Genomic DNA, 17,813 nt, shown 5'->3' on the forward strand with positions numbered 1-17,813 from the left:
TCTTTGTTAATGGTAACATTAACAAAGGAATCTTGCAGCTCAAACAAACCGGAGTCCCGCCCTTCTCAGTACTTCCAGCAATCTGATTGATCGTTCTTTCCCCCCGTTAACACGCCTTCTCTGAAACCCTGGATGATGATTGGGTAATACTAAAGTCAAACACACTACATTGGCCATATTTTTCAGCAAATGGGATACATGAAGAGGCCAATCAGCCAATCGCGTGGTGTCATATTGGGAGGTGATTTAGCTTGGGCAAAAGCTGCAGGAAACGCGCGGCCCTCTGTTTTGGAAGTAAGGCCATGGGGAAAAGGAAAGGTAGTAAAAGGTCGGAGATCATTAGTACTTTGACCAAGAAACAGAAAAAGCACCTGAGGGACTTTGGGGAGGAACATCCCTTTCACGATAAGTAAGTTAACTATGCTCTATTTAATCCAGATGAAGGATCTCAACCCGGAAGATCCACTGCCTATTTCCCTCTACAGATGTTGCGTGATCCGCTGAGCTTTTCCAGCGTCTTGTTGGTTACTGTCTCCTATTTGTATGCTGGGGAACAATCTACTTTTGAAATTGGATTTTATCACTTTCTGCATACTACGTAATACTAGTGATTTTCTACCGGCATATTTAAGTGCTGTAAGAATAAGAAGTACAAGGTTTGTTGCGATTTTCTGACAGGCATGGTTGTCACGTCAACAATTGGTCGCTGGTCCAATGTTATCAAATGTTTAAATTTCTCTTTTAAGGCTTTGGACTTGTTGGCAACCGTGGGATCGATTGTCCATTCCTAGTTTTCCTTAGAAATCTGGTGCTGAGCCAATTATTTTCTAAGATGCTCTTATAATATTACAAACACGAGAAAGCCTGCATATGTTTCTAATAATATTGGTGGCCTTTCCATAGTTTGGCTCAGTATTATATAACAAAATAGTGCAAAATGACTCAGTTGGGATGGTATGAAACTTGTAGTCCATTGATTATTGGTGTTTAATCTGCCATGATTGTGTTGATCATTTTGTGTTGTTGGAGCTGTACACATCTAGAGAAGTTAGGGCACATCAGACACAAGGAAATCTGCAGATGCTGGAAATTCAAGCAACACACACAAAATGCCTGGTGGAACACAGCAGGCCAGGCAGCATCTATAGGAAGAGGTACAGTCGACGTTTCAGGCCGAGACCCTTCGTCCTGACGTCCTGACAAAGGGTCTTGGCTGGAAACGTCGACTATACCTCTTCCTATAGGTGCTGCCTGGCCTGCTGCGTTCCACCAGCATTTTATGTGTGTTGCTTGACGGCGTATCAGAATCAGGTCTGTTATCACTGGCACCTGTCGTGAAATTTGTTAACTTAGCAGCAGCAGCAGTTCAATGCAATACATGATAATATAGAAAGGAAAAATAGTAAATCAATTACAGTAAGTGTATTAAATAGTTAGATTTAAAATAGTGCAAAACAGTAATAATATATAAAAAATGAGGTAGTGTCCAAAGATTCAATGTTCATTTAGGAATCAGATGGCAGAGGGGAAGAAGCTGTTCCTGAATTGCTGAGTGTGTGCCTTCAGGCTTCTGTACCTCCTCCCAGACAGTAACCATGAGAAGAGAGCATGTCCTGGATGATGGGAGTCATTAGTAATGGACGTCACCTTTCTGAGACACCGCTCCTTGAAGATGTCTTGGGTACTGTGGAGTCTGGTACTCAAGATGGAGCTGGCTAAATGTACAACCTTCTGTAGTGTCATATTTCATTATACTTTTAATTTATACTTAGAGAAATAGGAGAAAGTTCTCTAACTTGTAAATTGCCAGTCCCTTGTACGCTTTAAATTTGAATTGCTGTTGTGTTTTTTTAAGTGTTTTTTAAATTTCCGTGGGGAAAATGTTTTATTTATTCCAAGAGCCACAATTTGCCTGTACAACTGTTGGACTCATCAGCGTGGAACTTGGAATAATCCATTGAATTGCTGGGAGGAGAGCCTAAGTGATGCCTTTGGCTAGCTTTAACTTGTTGGGTATTATTTTACAGGGTGTCTGACAAAGTCGAGCCAACTCAGATTGTTGAATTGGTGAGTTTTGATTAACTTGTGTACCTGCCATTTCTTATCAAAGACGATGCAAAATACATGTTGAACTTAATTCGATCTCGTATGCAGTTACAAAGTCACAAGTTACCAGATCCTACTACAATTTTGATAGAAGGAAGGCTACTGCACATTCCAGTAGGACCTGAGTTCAAGTCACCAGATGCTTTTGAATCGTTCTTGCATGCTTCCCTTCATCTGTTGTTCCTTAATGGCTGGAGAGAGCAGTTTTGACGTAGATTGGTGTCCCAACTTGTGATGAAGCAGTTCATTGAATGTTTACTGGACCAATGCTTGATATGGGTGGGTTGTTTTATGAGGAAGGGTGGGACAGGCCAATGAATCAAGATGAGTTTATGTCATATGCACAGGTTCAGTGAGGTACAGAAACCAGTGGAAAAATAAAACTTGCTTTTAGCAGCATCCCAAGCAAGTAGATTTGGAAAACACATAACATAAATTGTATGTAAGTTATATATGATAGTGACACTGAGTCAAAAAAAGACATTTGTACAAAAGTTTAATTTGATACAAATGTACAGTAATGCAAAAGGTGATCCATTGTGTTCACTGCTGAGGTAGGATTGCCGATGTGCAGATCAGTTCAAGAGCTGATTGTAGGAACATAGCTGCTCCTGGACCTGGTGTTGTGGGACTTCAGGCTTTTGTATCTCTTGCCCTAATGTGATAGTGAGACAGATCTGACCTAATTTCCTGGGCAACATTCTTAAAGGAACATTGTGCAGAAAACGACAGCATTGAAATGCATCACCGGCATAACTGTCATCTGCACCTGAAAGTAACTAGTTGAAAGTGTGATTCATCCCAGAAGTTTCTACGATTGCAATTTGCTCAAGAAATTCAGTGTTATTCTGTAAAGAAATAATTGATCAACATATTCTAGGCTTTGTTATGGATTTGTGTGAGAAGGTTACTCATATTTTTGTGCAGTATGTTCCTCAGAAATGATTCCAGACATATTTTCTTTCCAATATTGGGAAATTGTTGTTGATGAACAGAGTTTTCTTTTGTTAAGTGACTTCATGTGAAATATATTTTCAGTCTGATAGCTCAGAACAGTCTGATTCAGAAAGTGATGCAGAATCTGGCCTGGAACAAGTGACTGCCTACCAAAACCTGTGTTCCACTTTAAAAAATACTGCTTCAGATGAAAGTGACTGTGACAGTGAAAGTGAACTTGAAGGAAAGACAGAGGATGAAGATGATGAGAGGGAAGACTTGGAAGAGGACATAGATGAAGATGTTGCTAGTGGAGTTGAAGATGGCCAAGGAGAGGGAGGTATTTACTAGTAATTTATACATAGCTTTGCTTAATAAATGTCTGAATATGAGGAGAACCCAATATGAAATTTTATTAGAAAAATCAATATAAAGATTTTATTTTCTGATGTTAATTCATAGCCTACTACAATACTAATTTCATTTATTTCTTATACGGTTTTTAAAACATATTAACAGGCGCATTGAGTGATGCTGAAAATAAAGACAGTACTGCCGAGAAAGAGCTTGAAAATGATGCAGTGATACAGGATAGAAAAAACACTGATGACCTGGAAGCTGATTTCACTGATGTAAAGAACGAAGCCAAATTCTGTCTTGAAAGTAACTACAATGGAGATGAAAATGAAGTTTCTTACACAAACAGTTCAGAAGGTGGGATCTTCGTTTATATTTCTTTCTGTGCTTGCTGCTGCCATCAGATAGAAGGTACAGGTGCTTCAGGATTTGCACCAGCAGGGTTCAAAAACAGTTACTATCCCTCAGCCATCAGGCTCTTGAAGAAAAGGAGGTAAGATAGATAGATAGATAGATATACTTTATTAATCCCGAGGGAAATTTGGTTTCGTTACAGCCGCACCAACCAAGAATAGAGCGTAAATATAGCAATACAAAAACCCCAACAATCAAACAACAAACTGCAAACTATGCCAGATGGAAAAATAAGTCCAGGACCAGTCTATTGGCTCAGGGTGTCTGACCCTCCACGGGAGGAGCTGCACATTCAATGGCCACAGGCAGGAACGACCTCCCGTGCCGCCGAGTGTTGTATCACGGTAGAATGTAGAAAGAAACTACATAGAAAAACTACAGCACAGAAACGGGCCTTTTGGCCCTTCTTGGCTGTGCCGAACCATTTTCTGCCTAGTCCCACTGACCTGCACACGGACCATATCCCTCCATACACCTCCCATCCATGTATCTGTCCAATTTATTCTTAAATGTTAAAAAAGAACCCGCATTTACCACCTCGTCTGGCAGCTCATTCCATACTCCCACCACTCTCTGTGTGAAGAAGCCCCCCCTAATGTTCCCTTTAAACTTTTCCCCGCTCACCCTTAACCCATGTCCTCTGGTTTTTTTCTCCCTTTGCCTCAGTGGAAAAAGCCTGCTTGCATTCACTCTATCTATACCCATCATAATTTTATATACCTCTATCAAATCTCCCCTCATTCTTCTATGCTCTAGGGAGTAAAGTCCTAACTTATTCAACCTTTCTCTGTAACTGAGTTTCTCAAGTCCCGGCAACATCCTTGTAAACCTTCTCTGCACTCTTTCAACCTTATTTATATCCTTCCTGTAATTTGGTGATCAAAACTGAACACAATACTCCAGATTCGGCCTCCCCAATGCCTTGTACAACCTCATCATAACATTCCAGCTCTTATACTCAATACTTTGATTAATAAAGGCCAATGTACCAAAAGCTGTCTTTATGACCCTATCTACCTGTGACGCCACTTTTAGGGAATTTTGTATCTGTATTCCCAGATCCCTCTGTTCTACTGCACTCCACAGTGCCTTACCATTAACCCAGTATGTTCTACCTTGGTTTGTCCTCCCAACATGCAATACCTCACACTTGTCTGTATTAAACTCCATCTGCCATTTTTCAGCCCATTTTTCCGCCCATTTTTCCAGCTGGTCCAAGTCCCTCAGCAGGCTCTGAAAACCTTCCTCACTGTCTACTACACCTCCAATCTTTGTATTATCAGCAAATTTGCTGATCCAATTTACCACATCATCATCCAGATCATTGATATAGATGACAAATAACAATGGACCCAGCACTGATCCCTGTGGCACACCACTAGTCCAGGCCTCCACTCGGAGAAGCAATTCTCTACTACCACTCTTTGGTTTCTTCCATCGAGCCATTGTCTAATCCAATTTACCACCTCTCTATATATACCTAGCGACTGAATTTTCCTAACTAACCTCCCATGCGGGACCTTGTCAAAGGCCTGACTGAAGTCCATGTAGACAATCCTGCCTTCCCTTCATTCACCTTCCTGGTAACCTCCTCGAAAAACTTCAATAGATTGGTCAAACATGACCTACCACGCACAAAGCCATGTTGACTCTCCCTAATAAGTCCCTGTCTATCCAAATGCTTGTAGATTCTGTCTCTTAGTACTCCCTCCAATAACTTACCTACTACCGACGTTAAACTTACCGGCCTATAATTTCCCGGATTACTTTTCGATTCTTTTTTAAACAACAGAACAACATGAGCCACTCTCTAATCCTCTGGCACCTCACCTGTAGACAGCGACATTTTAAAAATTTCTGCCAGGGCCTCTGCAATTTCAACACTGGTCTCCTTCAAGGTCCGAGGGAACACCCTGTCGGGTCCCGGGGATTTATCCACTTTAATTTTCCTCAAGACAGCAAGCACCTCCTCCTTTTCAATCTGTACAGTTTCCATGATCTCACTACTTGTTTCCCTTAATTCCATAGACTTCATGCCAGTTTCCTTAGTAAATACAGACGCAAAAAACCTATTTAAGATCTCCCCCATTTCCTTTGGTTCCGCACATAGCCGACCACTCTGATCTTCAAGAGGACCAATTTTATCCCTTACAATCCTTTTGCTCTTAATATACTTGTAAAAGCTCTTTGGATTATCCTTCACTTTGACTGCCAATGCAACCTCATGTCTTCTTTTAGCACTCCTGATTTCTTTCTTAAGTATTTTCTTGCACTTCTTATACTCCTCAAGCACCTTATTTACTCCCTGCTTCCTATACATGTCATACAACTCCCTCTTCTTCTTTATCAGAGTTGCAATATCCCTTGAGAACCAAGGTTCCTTATTCCTATTCACGTTGCCTTTAATCCTGACAGGAACATACAAATTCTGCACTCTCAAAATTTCTCCTTTGAAGGCTTCCCACCTACTGATCACATCCTTGCCAGAGAACAACCTGTCCCAATCTGTGCTTTTTAGATCCTTTCTCATTTCTTCAAATTTGGCCTTCCTCCAGTTAAGAACCGCAACCCTAGGACCAGATCTATCCTTGTCCATGATCAAGTTGAAACTAATGGTGTTATGATCACTGGAACCAAAGTGCTCCCCTACACAGACTTCTGTCACTTGTCCTAACTCGTTTCCTAACAGGAGATGCAATATTGCATCCCCTCTAGTTGGTCCCTCTATCTATTGATTTAGAAAACTTTCCTGAACACATTTTACAAACTCTAAACCATCTAGACCCCTAACAGTATGGGAGTCCCAATCAATATATGGAAAATTAAAATCCCCTACCACCACAACTTTATGTTTCCTGCAGTTGCTTGCTATTTCCCTGCAGATTTGCTCTTCCAAGGACCTCCTCACTCTTCCTTGCTATGTCATTGGTACCGATGTGCACCACGGCATCTGGCTGATCTCCCTCCCACTTCAGAATGTAATGCAAGCGATCAGAGACATCCTTGACCCTGGCACCCGGGAGGCAACAAACCATCCTGGATTCTCTGTCACGACCACAGAACCTCCTATCTGCACCTCTAACTATCGAGTCCCCTATCACTACCGCTCTCCTCTTTTTCCACCCTCCCTTCTGCACTTCAGAGCCAGACTCAGTGCCAGAGATCCGGCTACTGCAGCTTGTCCCAGGTAAGTCATCCCCCCCAACAGTATCCAATACAGTACACTTATTGTTGAGCGGAATGGCCACAGGGGAACCCTGCTCTGCCTGCCCTTTCCTCTTTCCTCGCCTGACAGTGACCCAATTTCCTGTCCTCTGCTCCTTCGGCGTAACTACCTCCCTGTAGCTACGATCTATAATCTCCTCATTCTCCCGAATGATCCGCAGGTCATCCAGCTCCTGCTCGTTCCCTAACGTGGTTTGTTAGGTGCTGCAGCTGGATGCACTTCTTGCAGATGTCATTGTCAGGGACACTGGAGGGCTCCCTGACTTCCCACATCCTGCAAGAGGAGCATTCCAACATCCTGCCTGGCATTCTTTCAGCTCTAAACAATCTGAACAAAATACTTAACCGGAACCAACCCTGGCCTCTGCCTGTTCTCGCCGAAGCCTGTTGAGCCAAAGCTGTCCCACTCTGACTCAGTCCACTCCGACGATGGCCGCTGTATATGGTGGTCTGCTTTTAAACCTTGGTGCACTACGTCACGCGCCTGCGCAGTGCAGACCCTTCTCCCTGAGCAGTGTTTAAAAAAAAACGACTTTTTCTACCCGATTTTTTCACTCCCGAAGTGGCCGAAGTCCAACAGTAAGAAATTCAATATCCAGTTTGCAAACACGTTCCTCCATTGTAATATGCCCTGGATTGCACCATCTGTTGTTAACCAGATCAGTAAGCACCCAACTCCTTTACGCTTACCGCTCTCAGTGCACGTCCGGTCAGGCAGAACGGTATTACCCACCGAACTCCTCTTCTCCAAAAGTCTCTGTTGTCTCGACCCGGTCCTCTTTCCTTGACTTTGTGATAACTACACTCATTTAGGGACTCTTTTATTTTGTTATTTTATGCTGTTTATTTATTGCTATTATATCTGTATTTGCATAGTTTGTTGTCCGTTGAGCCTGTTTACAGTTCCTGTTCTATAGATTTGCCAAGTATGCCCGCAGAAAAAGAATCTCAGGGTTGTATGTGGTGATGTGTATGTACTCTGATAATTTTTGTTTACTTTACTTTTACTTTACTCTTACTCTGCATTCCATTGTTCTTTGTTTTAGTCTTTGTCTCAAGTACATCTTGTTCTACACTAGCAATGCAAATTGTATGTTGTGAATAAATATTAAGTTAATGAAATACCTGTTTTGTATTTTAGAAATAGAAAAGGAACTTCTTTCATTTACATTTTTGAAGTGTGGTATGTGCTTCCAGAAACAATGACACTGGCGCTTTCTGTCAGATCCATCCAATGTGTGTTATTATATTTTTTGTTTAATAACAAGCGTGGGTCTTAAGCCTATAAATCCACAACTAGAGATACTTCCTCACAGCTGTGCATGGAATTTGCCTGCTCTGCTTGGGTTTCTTTCATGTGCTCTGGTTTCCTCCTACCTTTGGGGCGCCGTGGTAGCGTAGCAGTTAACGTGACGCTACTACAGTTCAGGGTGTCGGAGTTCAAAGTTAAATTCAGTCACAGAAGTTTGTACGTCTTTCCTGTGAGTTAGTGACTTTCCTCCAGCGCTCTGGTTCCCTCCCACATTTTAAAGATATACCCATTAGTCATTGTAAATTGTCCTGTGATGGGGCGAGGATTGTGGGTGAGTTGTGGGCGGTGCGGTCATCAGGCCAGAAGGGCCTGTTCGGTGCTGTATCTCTAAATAAAAAGTAAATTCCCAAAGACAAACAGGTTAGAAGGTTAATTGACCACTGTAAATTGCCCCAGGTTGTAAGGGATGCTAGAACCTGAGGAGGCATTGAAAATTGGGCGAGAATAAAATAGGACTTTTGTAAGGTTAATGTAAGTGTTTGCTTAATAATGGGCAGAGACTTATTTTGGTCCTGTTTTGGTGTCATATGATCCTAACTCGATGACTATGTGTTGGAAAGGTAAATGGGTTACATTTCACATAAACGGTTTTGTCAGAATTGAAAATTTCAGTGAGATTCAGATTCGGGTTTATTTATTACGTATACACTACATGAAAACATACAGTGAAAAGCATCATTTGCATTAACAACCAACAAGGTTGTGCTGAAGGCAACCCACAAGTGTCATGTCATATTCTGTTGTCAACATGGCATGCCCACAGTGCTCGGCAAAACAACAGAATACAACAAAACGACAAGAAGCAACAAAGCAGCAGAAGCAAACGAGCCCCTTTCCTCCCTCCCACCCACCCACACTCATGGGCAGTCCTCCAACTCCAGGATTCATTCTCCAGGCTTCAGCCATCGGGCTTTGACTTCTGGTCTTCTGATGACCTAATTTAAAAATGTGGAAGGATCTATTTTATGTGGGAGGGAACAGTGTATCCATTTATGAGAATGTGCAAAATATAAGTTACCAAGAAACAAAAGTGGCGTTTAGTAATGTGGAACTTGCTAAAATACAGTAAAATAGCATGAATGCACTGAAGTAAGTTAGGCATCAGGGATAAGGAATTTGAGGGTTGTGTCATGGATTTAGTTAAGGGAGGAGGCACAGGTTAAATAAACTCCAGCATTAACTGGTAAAGGACTTTTGCTGTGCAATATATATTTATACTTCAGTCTAAAACGCCAGATGTTTCTAGGTTTGTACATATAAGACCATAAGATATAGGAGCAGAATTAGGCCATTTGGCCCATCGAGTCTGCTCCTCTATTTCATCATGGCTGATCCAATTTTCCTTTCAACCCCAATCACCTGCCCTCTCCCCGTATCCCGTCATGCCCTGACCAATCAAAAATCTGAAAGTGTATATTGGCATGGGTTGCTAATCTTTTTCCATGGAGAACAGAATATTTAGAAATAGGGGCCTGAAAGAATTCTACCTTTTTATTTAAATAAACTTGTAACCAAATGGTTCTTTCTGTCTTTAAAAGAAAATCTATTGCCATAAATACCTTCTTTTAGTGCTTCAATGCATATTTTTGGTGACTTAACTCAATTTGTTAATTTATATTATAAAACTATTCATGCAGAATTTGTAAATGAAATACAGTTGTAAGAAAAAGATTGCAAACCCTTTGCAATTACCTGTTTTTCTGCATTAATTACTCATAAAATGTGGTCTGATCTTCATCAAAATCACAATAATAAAATCTGCCTAAACTAATAACACAGAAACAATTGTACTTCTTCTCGTCAATACTGAGTACACCATTTAAACAATCACAGTCTAAGTTCAAAAAAGCATTTGAATCTCTGGGTTAATGCCTTCTACAAAAGCTATTTGGAGTCAGGTGTTCCAATCATTGAGATGAGATTGGTTGTGTGGGTTGTAGAGGTGCCCTGCCTGAATAAAAAAAGACACAAAGTCAGGTTACTGACACAGCCTGCTCTTCTCAAGAAAGATCTGTTTATGTGCACCATGCATCAATCAAAACTTTCAGAGGACCTTAGAAGAAGAATTGTAGAGATGCATGAAGCTGGAAAAGGCAACAAAAGCATCTCTAAAGACCTGAGTGTTCTTCAGTCCACAATAGGAAAAATTGTCTACAAATGGAGGAAACTAAGTACTGTTGCTACTCTCCCTAGGAGATCACACCAAGAGCACAACGTGCAATGCTGAGGGAGGTGAAGAAGAACCCAAGACAGCAATCTCTAGAACTTGCTAAAGTCTCTGTTCGTGTGTCCACTATAAGAAAACCACTGAACAAGATGGTATTTACAAGATGGTCAATATGGAGGAAACCACTACTCTCCCAAAAAAAAAAGCATTGCTGCACATCTCAAGTTTGCAAAAGACTACCTGGATGTTCTGCAATGCTTCTGGAACAATGTTCTGTGAACGGATGAAACAAAAGTTGAACTTTCTGGTAGAAATCCAGACTGCTGTGTTTGGAGGAAAAAGGGCACTGTACACCAACACCAACACCAAAACCTCATCCCAGCTGTGAACTGTGTATGGTGGAAGCAGCATCATGGTTTGTGGCTGCTTTCCTGCCTCAGGACCTGGACAGCCTGCAGTAGTTGAGGGAAAAATGAATTCAAAATTGTATCAAAGCATTTTACAGGAGAATATCAGCGTAGCAGTCTGTCACCTGAAGTTTCATGATGATGCAACAAGATAATGAACCGAAACACGAGTAAATCGACAACTGAAAGGTTTAAAAAAAAAAGAAAATTCATGTTTTAGAATGGCTAAGTCAAGAGTCCAGACCGTAACGTAATTGAGATGCTGTGGCATGACCTGAAGAGGCTGTTCATGCAAGGTATTCTAGAAATACTGATGAACTGAAACAATTTTGTATGGAGGAATGGTCTAAAATTCCTCCTCGCTGTTGTGCAAGTCTGATCAACGTCTACAGGAAACATTTGGTGGAGGTTATTGCTGCTAAAGGACGTTCTACCAGCTATTAAATACAATGGTTCACATACTTTTTCCACCCTGGGGTGTGAATGATTAAACAATGTGTTGAATAAAGACGTGAAAAGTACAATTGTTTGTGTGTCATTAGTTTAGGCAGACCATGTTTGTCTATTATTGTGACTTCGATGAAGATCAGACCACATTTTATGAGTAACTAATACAGAAAAGCAGGCAATTGCAAAGGGTTCACAAACTTTTTCTTGCAATTGTAGTTAATTTATGATGGAGTACAGATGGTATCCATTGCAGTTGTTCATTTTGAGGTTTGATGTATGGAACTGGGTCATTTTGAGCTGTGTGCATCAATCATTAATGATGACGGATTAATAATGCATTTTGCATCTGGAGAACAGCCACAGTAAATTAATGATCTTTAAATACCAGCCTCAGTGTATGAGCTGGATAGCACAAAATTGATTGCTGAATTGTGGATTTTTTTTGTCTGTAATTAGTTTTTTTTTGTAACTTTGTTTACAAAGACTACACTTTTCCTTTTCAGATCCCTTTAAGCAGCATGTGGACACAGAACTAGACAGCAATGATATGAAAACCATAACCCAGATTAAAAGTACAATGCAGTGTAAGGTAATTGCAAACAAGCTATTCAGGTTTTGACTTTAAAAAAAAATTGTTTCTGATCCTTGAGTTTATTTTTGAATAATATTTTATTAATACTAGGGTCAAATGGCTACAGATGTTTGCTACCTGTTGCCCTAGTGAATTATGGGTTAGGATGAACAATAGATTATTTCATCCTGATGTCAAAGAGGAATGACTTGGCTTTGGTAATTAATATTATACCATTCTCTACAAATAATTTTACTGATAATTATATTAGATGGTAAAAACAGATTTGACAGTTGTTAATAAATACACAATATTGGTCTGACATACAAAAGTGAATGACACTCCCTTTACCAGCTATAGGTGATCAGTTGTCATCCTTTTTCCATAATGAGGAAATATTTATAATACTGTGCAAAGGTGTTTGGCACCTTAGATTTTTTAATATAAATTTTATTTAATTTTTTTTTGTCTTCTGCATCATTGTGTCAGTATAAAAGAGCAGGTTTTAGATTTCCAATCATTCATTTTCCAAAAAATTAAATGTTACAGAGACTTTTAAAAAATATTTTGTTAAAGTAACATTTTATGTAATAGCCCACTTTTCAAATTAAAACTTGATTACTTTGTAAGTATATAGCCAGTGCATGATTAAACAAAGATAACAACAGGTGCTAATGATCAATGACATAATGAGTTGAATGAACTAAACTGATAACTGAAACAAGTGTAGAAGGAATCAAACTGGGCAAAGGACAACCAAACTACAATGTGAGGATGTGGCAGATGTGACAGTTTAACCTTCAAATAATCAATTCTTACACCATGACAAGAGTAATAGCAGCAAGACACAAAATGGTCATCATGCATCAGAAATGTTTCTCCCAAGCAGAAATTTTGCAGCAGACAGGAGTTTCAAGATATACTGCTTAAGCTCTTAGAAGAAGCACAAGGAAACAGGCACGATTGAGGACTAGAAACGCAGTTGTCGGCCACAGAAACTGAGTGTAACAGGCAAGAGATACATCAAACTGACATCTCTTCTAAATCTAAAGAAGTCCAGCACTGCTTTGAACTCGCAGAAACCATTGGAGCCCAAGTATACCCCTCTACGTTCCAGAGAAGTCTCGTCAGTAGTGGTCTTCATGGAAGTTCCTGGCAAAAAGCCATTCTTCCAAAGTAGAAACAAAACCAAGGGACTCACCTATGCACAAAAACACAAGGACTGGGCTGCTGAATAATGTGGCAGCAAGTGCTCTGGACTGATGGGTCAAAATTTGAAATTTCTGGCTCAAGCAGGAGGCATTTTGTCTGTGGAATTGCTGAAGAGCGCTACATGGATGAGTGTCTGCAGCCAACAGTGAAACACAGCAGAGGTTCCCTGCAGGTTTGAAGATGTATTTCTGCAAATGGAGTAGGTGATCTGGTCGGAACTAATAGAATCCTCAGGCTGAGAAGTACAAGCAGATTCTCATCCATCACACAATATCATCAGGGAAGGTGCGTGACTGGTCCCAACTTCATTCTTCAGCAGGACAATGACCCCATACAAGATCATAAAGAACTATCTCAGCAAAAGAAGAACGGAGTTCTGCAACAGATGGTTGACCTCAACATCATCGAGGCTCTCTGGGATTACCTGAAGAGACAGAAGCAAGCGAGACTTCTGCAAGTCTGCAGAAGAACTGCGGGAAGTACTCCAAGATGCTTGGGATAACCTACCAACCGATCTTCCTATTAAACTGCATAATAGTGTACCTAAGAGAATTTAATGCAGTTTTAAAGGCAAAGGGTTGTCACAGCAGATAGTGAATTGATTTTGTTTTCTACTGTTTACTCCTGTTTATAATTTTTTTTGATATTTAGTAGCTTTACATTTCATTATTTTTGAAAGCACCTTTGCTTTATATTTTTTCTTTCATATGCCTAAGACTTTTGCACAGTACTGTATGTATTTAATTAGTTAAATCATTTTGAATTATAATTCTGTTACAAGATTTAATTGAATTTCTTTTGAAAACTAAACTTTTGATAGATGTCCAAATATACTTAGAAAGTTTGTTTTATATGTTTCAAAAGATGAATACAATTGCTATCACATTAATATTTTACTTTTGCAAGTGGACTACTCTTGGACGCCTTGTATGGTCCAGCCCTCTGTTAAAGGAGACTTCAATCAAAGAGTTATCATGTGAATCTTTGGAAAATCTTCATCTCCAAAAACCTCTTGAAGCAACATGGCCTAAATTGAACAGTCAGACCCTTGCAAAAGCCAATCAGCAAGAATTCTTCACACCATTACAGCAAGGACTATTCTCCGTAATGAATGCTTACAAGGACTTGTATTATCCAGAAAGGACAACTACTCAAAATGGAGAAGAAGTTCGCCGCACCTATTGTTTACACGTGATAAATCACGTATTGAAAGCAAATACACAGGTGCTAAGTAACAACACAAAGAAAAGAGACAGGAAAGCAGATGTTGATGATGATGATTTGAGGGATCAAGGACTTACAAGACCCAAGGTAAGGAGTATTTCAACATGACGACAACAACACCTGTGTTCCTGCACATAAATTTGGTATTTTATTATGTATATATGATAGAACTCATGGCCGCATAGTAAATTATTAGAAGATATCAGTAACACATTTCTGCGGAACTATAAGTGAGTCTGCTTTGAATGTCTGATGAATTTATTGTGCTGTATATGGTCAATGATCGCAATGTCGTCAGGAAGGGACGAACTTGCTACAAGTCTGTTTTCAGAGTAAGGGCCTCTGGAGAGGCTAGAGGTAAGTGGAGATTCTGATGAACACACTCGACGACGAGGGATTCAGGTATTGGTATCATTAAAAATTGGGCCATTGGTATCATGTCCATTGACTGGCTAAAAAGAAACCTTGTGTCTCAGAAAGAAAAGTAACATTGCAGTGGCTACTATTGAGTCTTTAATTATTGCTGCTAGCTAACAGTCTGTTTTGCCATAATGAAGGTCTTGGCAAAGCTACAAAGAAATTATAAGTGAGACTTTTTCATTATGTGTGTGCTTATTAGGTTATCTTATGATTAACAGCATCTCCACAACAAAAGACTACATGATCAACCTAGTCCTTCAATAGCTGTGAGTGCTTGGATGTGAGCTTTTCCATAGTATCTATTCAAGTACATATTCTATTGTTTTGAAAGCCAGAAGTTCAAAAGAGATGTGGAGAAATGGGTTGTCTGCTAAGTATTAGAGAGGGCTGAACCAACCATGGTTAATCAAGGAGATTAGGAGGATATTAAAGTTGAATTTTTAAAAAAATGTAAGGATGTTTAAAAGTTGGTGATAGATCTGAAGATATTGATAAATTTAGAACCCAGCAAAGAAGGACAAAAAAAGAGAAAAAGATAATGGCAAAGTAGTAAGGAATACAGTAATCTGTTTCTTTTAACAGATGGAAAGGAAGGAAGAGATCTGAGAAAACATTACGTCCATTGAGAATGAGGCGGGAGAAATAGTTAGAATAAGAAAAGGGCAAGGAAAAACATATTTTGCATTAGTCAAGTTTATTGTAATTTAACTATATACATGTGTACCATTAAATGGGACAATGTTTTTCCAAACTAGGGTGTAAAGCACAGTAGTACACATAACACACATTAACTTATGAAAGTAAGGATAAAATCTACAGATGAATTATGCCTAAATAAACAGAAGTAAAGTGCATAAATTCGATATTGTAAGGTACAGAACAGATTAACCGTTAACACCTTGAAAGCAATGCGGCAGGGAGTTCAGAAACCATGCCAAATAGTGATGCAGCTTGTCAGGACGTTCTCAATGGTGCTCCTATAAAATTCAGTTAAGATGGGGCAGAGGGAGCCTTGTTTGCCTCATTCTCCTTAGGAAGTGGAGGTGCTGCTGTGCCTTCTTGTTCAGGGAGGTAATTTTAAGGGACCAGGTGAGGTCATATAGTAAAAGGTGCTACAGAATTTCCATTAATATTGGATGATGCTTCGAAGGAATTAAATACCTACAGCAGTACTAGAAAATTTATATGAAGCAATGAATTGGGCAAAAGCCAAATAATCTCTTAATATGGTTGTTTGCAATCAACAATCAAAATAGAAAAACGAGTGGCTACTGAGATTATGGATGAATTGGCTATAGGTTTATAAAAATCCTAAGGTTCTGGAGAAGTGCCAGAGGGTTGGAAAGCTGCTAGTATAACATTTCTATTCAAAACAAAAGAGAGGAGGGAGCCAAAATGTGGGTAACTATAGGTTGATTAGACTAATATCTATCGTTAGAAATAGGTTAGACTCAATTATTAAGAAATAGTAACAGCACATTTGGAAAACTGGGATCTAATCAAGCAGAGTTAACATGACTGTGAACAGGATTTTGTGTCTGAGAAGGAAGTCTAGAGAGGACCAGTAGCTGTTCAATGGGGGTCTAAGTACAAGATACTTCATAAGTTAGGGTGGAGGAGCAACACTTTGTATTCTGTCTGGGTAGCCTCCAACCTGGTGGCATGAACATTGATTCCTCCTGCTAAAAATTTGACCCCCAGCCCCCCCCCATCCTCTATTCCCCACTCTGATCTTTTACCTCTTCTCACCTGCTTATCACTTCCCCTGGGTTCCCTCCTCCTTTCCTTTCTCCTATGGTCCACTCTCCTCTCCTATCAGATTCCTTCTCCAGCCCTTGACCTTTTCCACCCACCTGGCTTCACCCATCACCTTCCTGGTAGCCACCTTCCCCTGCCACCCCCACCTTTTCCTTCTGGTGTCTTTGCCTGTCCTTTCCAGTCCTGAAGAAGGTCTCAGCCCAGAACATTTCTACAGATGCTGCCTGACCTGCTGAGTTCCTCTAGCATCTTGTGTGTTTTAGATTTTCTGCAAACTTTCTTGTGTTTATATTTAAAATATTTTGCTGGCTATACATGACTTTTTCTCTCTGCAGTACAATCCTAACCATCAGATGTGCATTTCCAGTGGACAGTGACCATGCCAGAGGCTTGGATTAAAGAACTAGATCTTTTATTTAACTTTACAATTTTAGAATCATAATAAGGTTTAATATCACTGGGATATGTCGTGAAATTTGTTGTTTTGCAGCAGCAGTACATTGCAATAGATAATAATTAGAAGACTATAAATTACAATAAGAAATGTGTTTTTAAAAATTAAATAAATAGTGTAAAACACAAAAAATATTGAGGTAGTGTCATAGTCCATTCAGAAATCTGATGGCAGAGGGGTAGAAGCTGTTCATGAAGTGTTGAGTGTGTGATTTTTAAGGCTCCTGTACTTCCTCCTTGATGGTAGCAATGAAAAGAGTGCATGTCCTGGGTGATAGGGGTCCTTAATGGTCTCACCATTTCTGAGGCATCATCTTTGACGGTGTCCTCCATGCTTAGAAGGCTAGTGCCCATGATGGAGCTGACTGAATTCGAAACTTTGCAGCTTTTTCAATGCCTGTGCAGTCATCCCTCCATACTAGACAGTGATGCAACCAGTTACAATGTTCTCCACAATACATCTGTAGAAATTTGTGAGAGTCTTCAGGGTCATACCAAGTCTCCTCAAACTCTTGATGAAATATAGCCAGTGTTGTGCTTTCTTTGTAATTGCATCAATATGTTGGGCCCAGGATAGATCTTCAGAGATGTTGACACCCAGGAACTTGAAACTGCTCATCCTTTCCACTTCAGATCCCTTGATGAGAACTGGTGTGTGCTCCCTCAGCTTCCCCTTCCTGAAGTCCACAGTCAGTTCCTTGGTGTTACATTGTGTGCAAGGTTGTTTTATGACACCACTCAACCAGCTTATCTATCTCACTCCTGTTGGCTTCCTCATCACTATCTGAAATTCTGCCAACA

General features: G+C 40.0%; 1 protein-coding gene across 1 annotated transcript in view; it reads left to right on the forward strand.

The window, feature by feature from the left end:
* The first annotated feature begins 236 nt into the window (after window positions 1-236).
* utp25 (UTP25 small subunit processor component) overlaps window positions 237-17,813 on the forward strand; it is a 30,168-nt gene continuing 12,591 nt past the window's right edge. The window contains exons 1-6 of the mRNA XM_072265050.1: window positions 237-409; window positions 2,028-2,067; window positions 3,145-3,382; window positions 3,562-3,756; window positions 11,878-11,963; window positions 14,064-14,468. Coding sequence (XP_072121151.1) covers window positions 303-409; window positions 2,028-2,067; window positions 3,145-3,382; window positions 3,562-3,756; window positions 11,878-11,963; window positions 14,064-14,468 — 1,071 coding nt within the window. The 5' untranslated portion in view covers window positions 237-302. The remainder of the gene's footprint in view (window positions 410-2,027; window positions 2,068-3,144; window positions 3,383-3,561; window positions 3,757-11,877; window positions 11,964-14,063; window positions 14,469-17,813) is intronic.

This window comes from Mobula birostris, chromosome 8, assembly GCF_030028105.1.
Source record: "Mobula birostris isolate sMobBir1 chromosome 8, sMobBir1.hap1, whole genome shotgun sequence".
Classification (NCBI taxonomy): Eukaryota; Metazoa; Chordata; class Chondrichthyes; order Myliobatiformes; family Myliobatidae; genus Mobula; species Mobula birostris.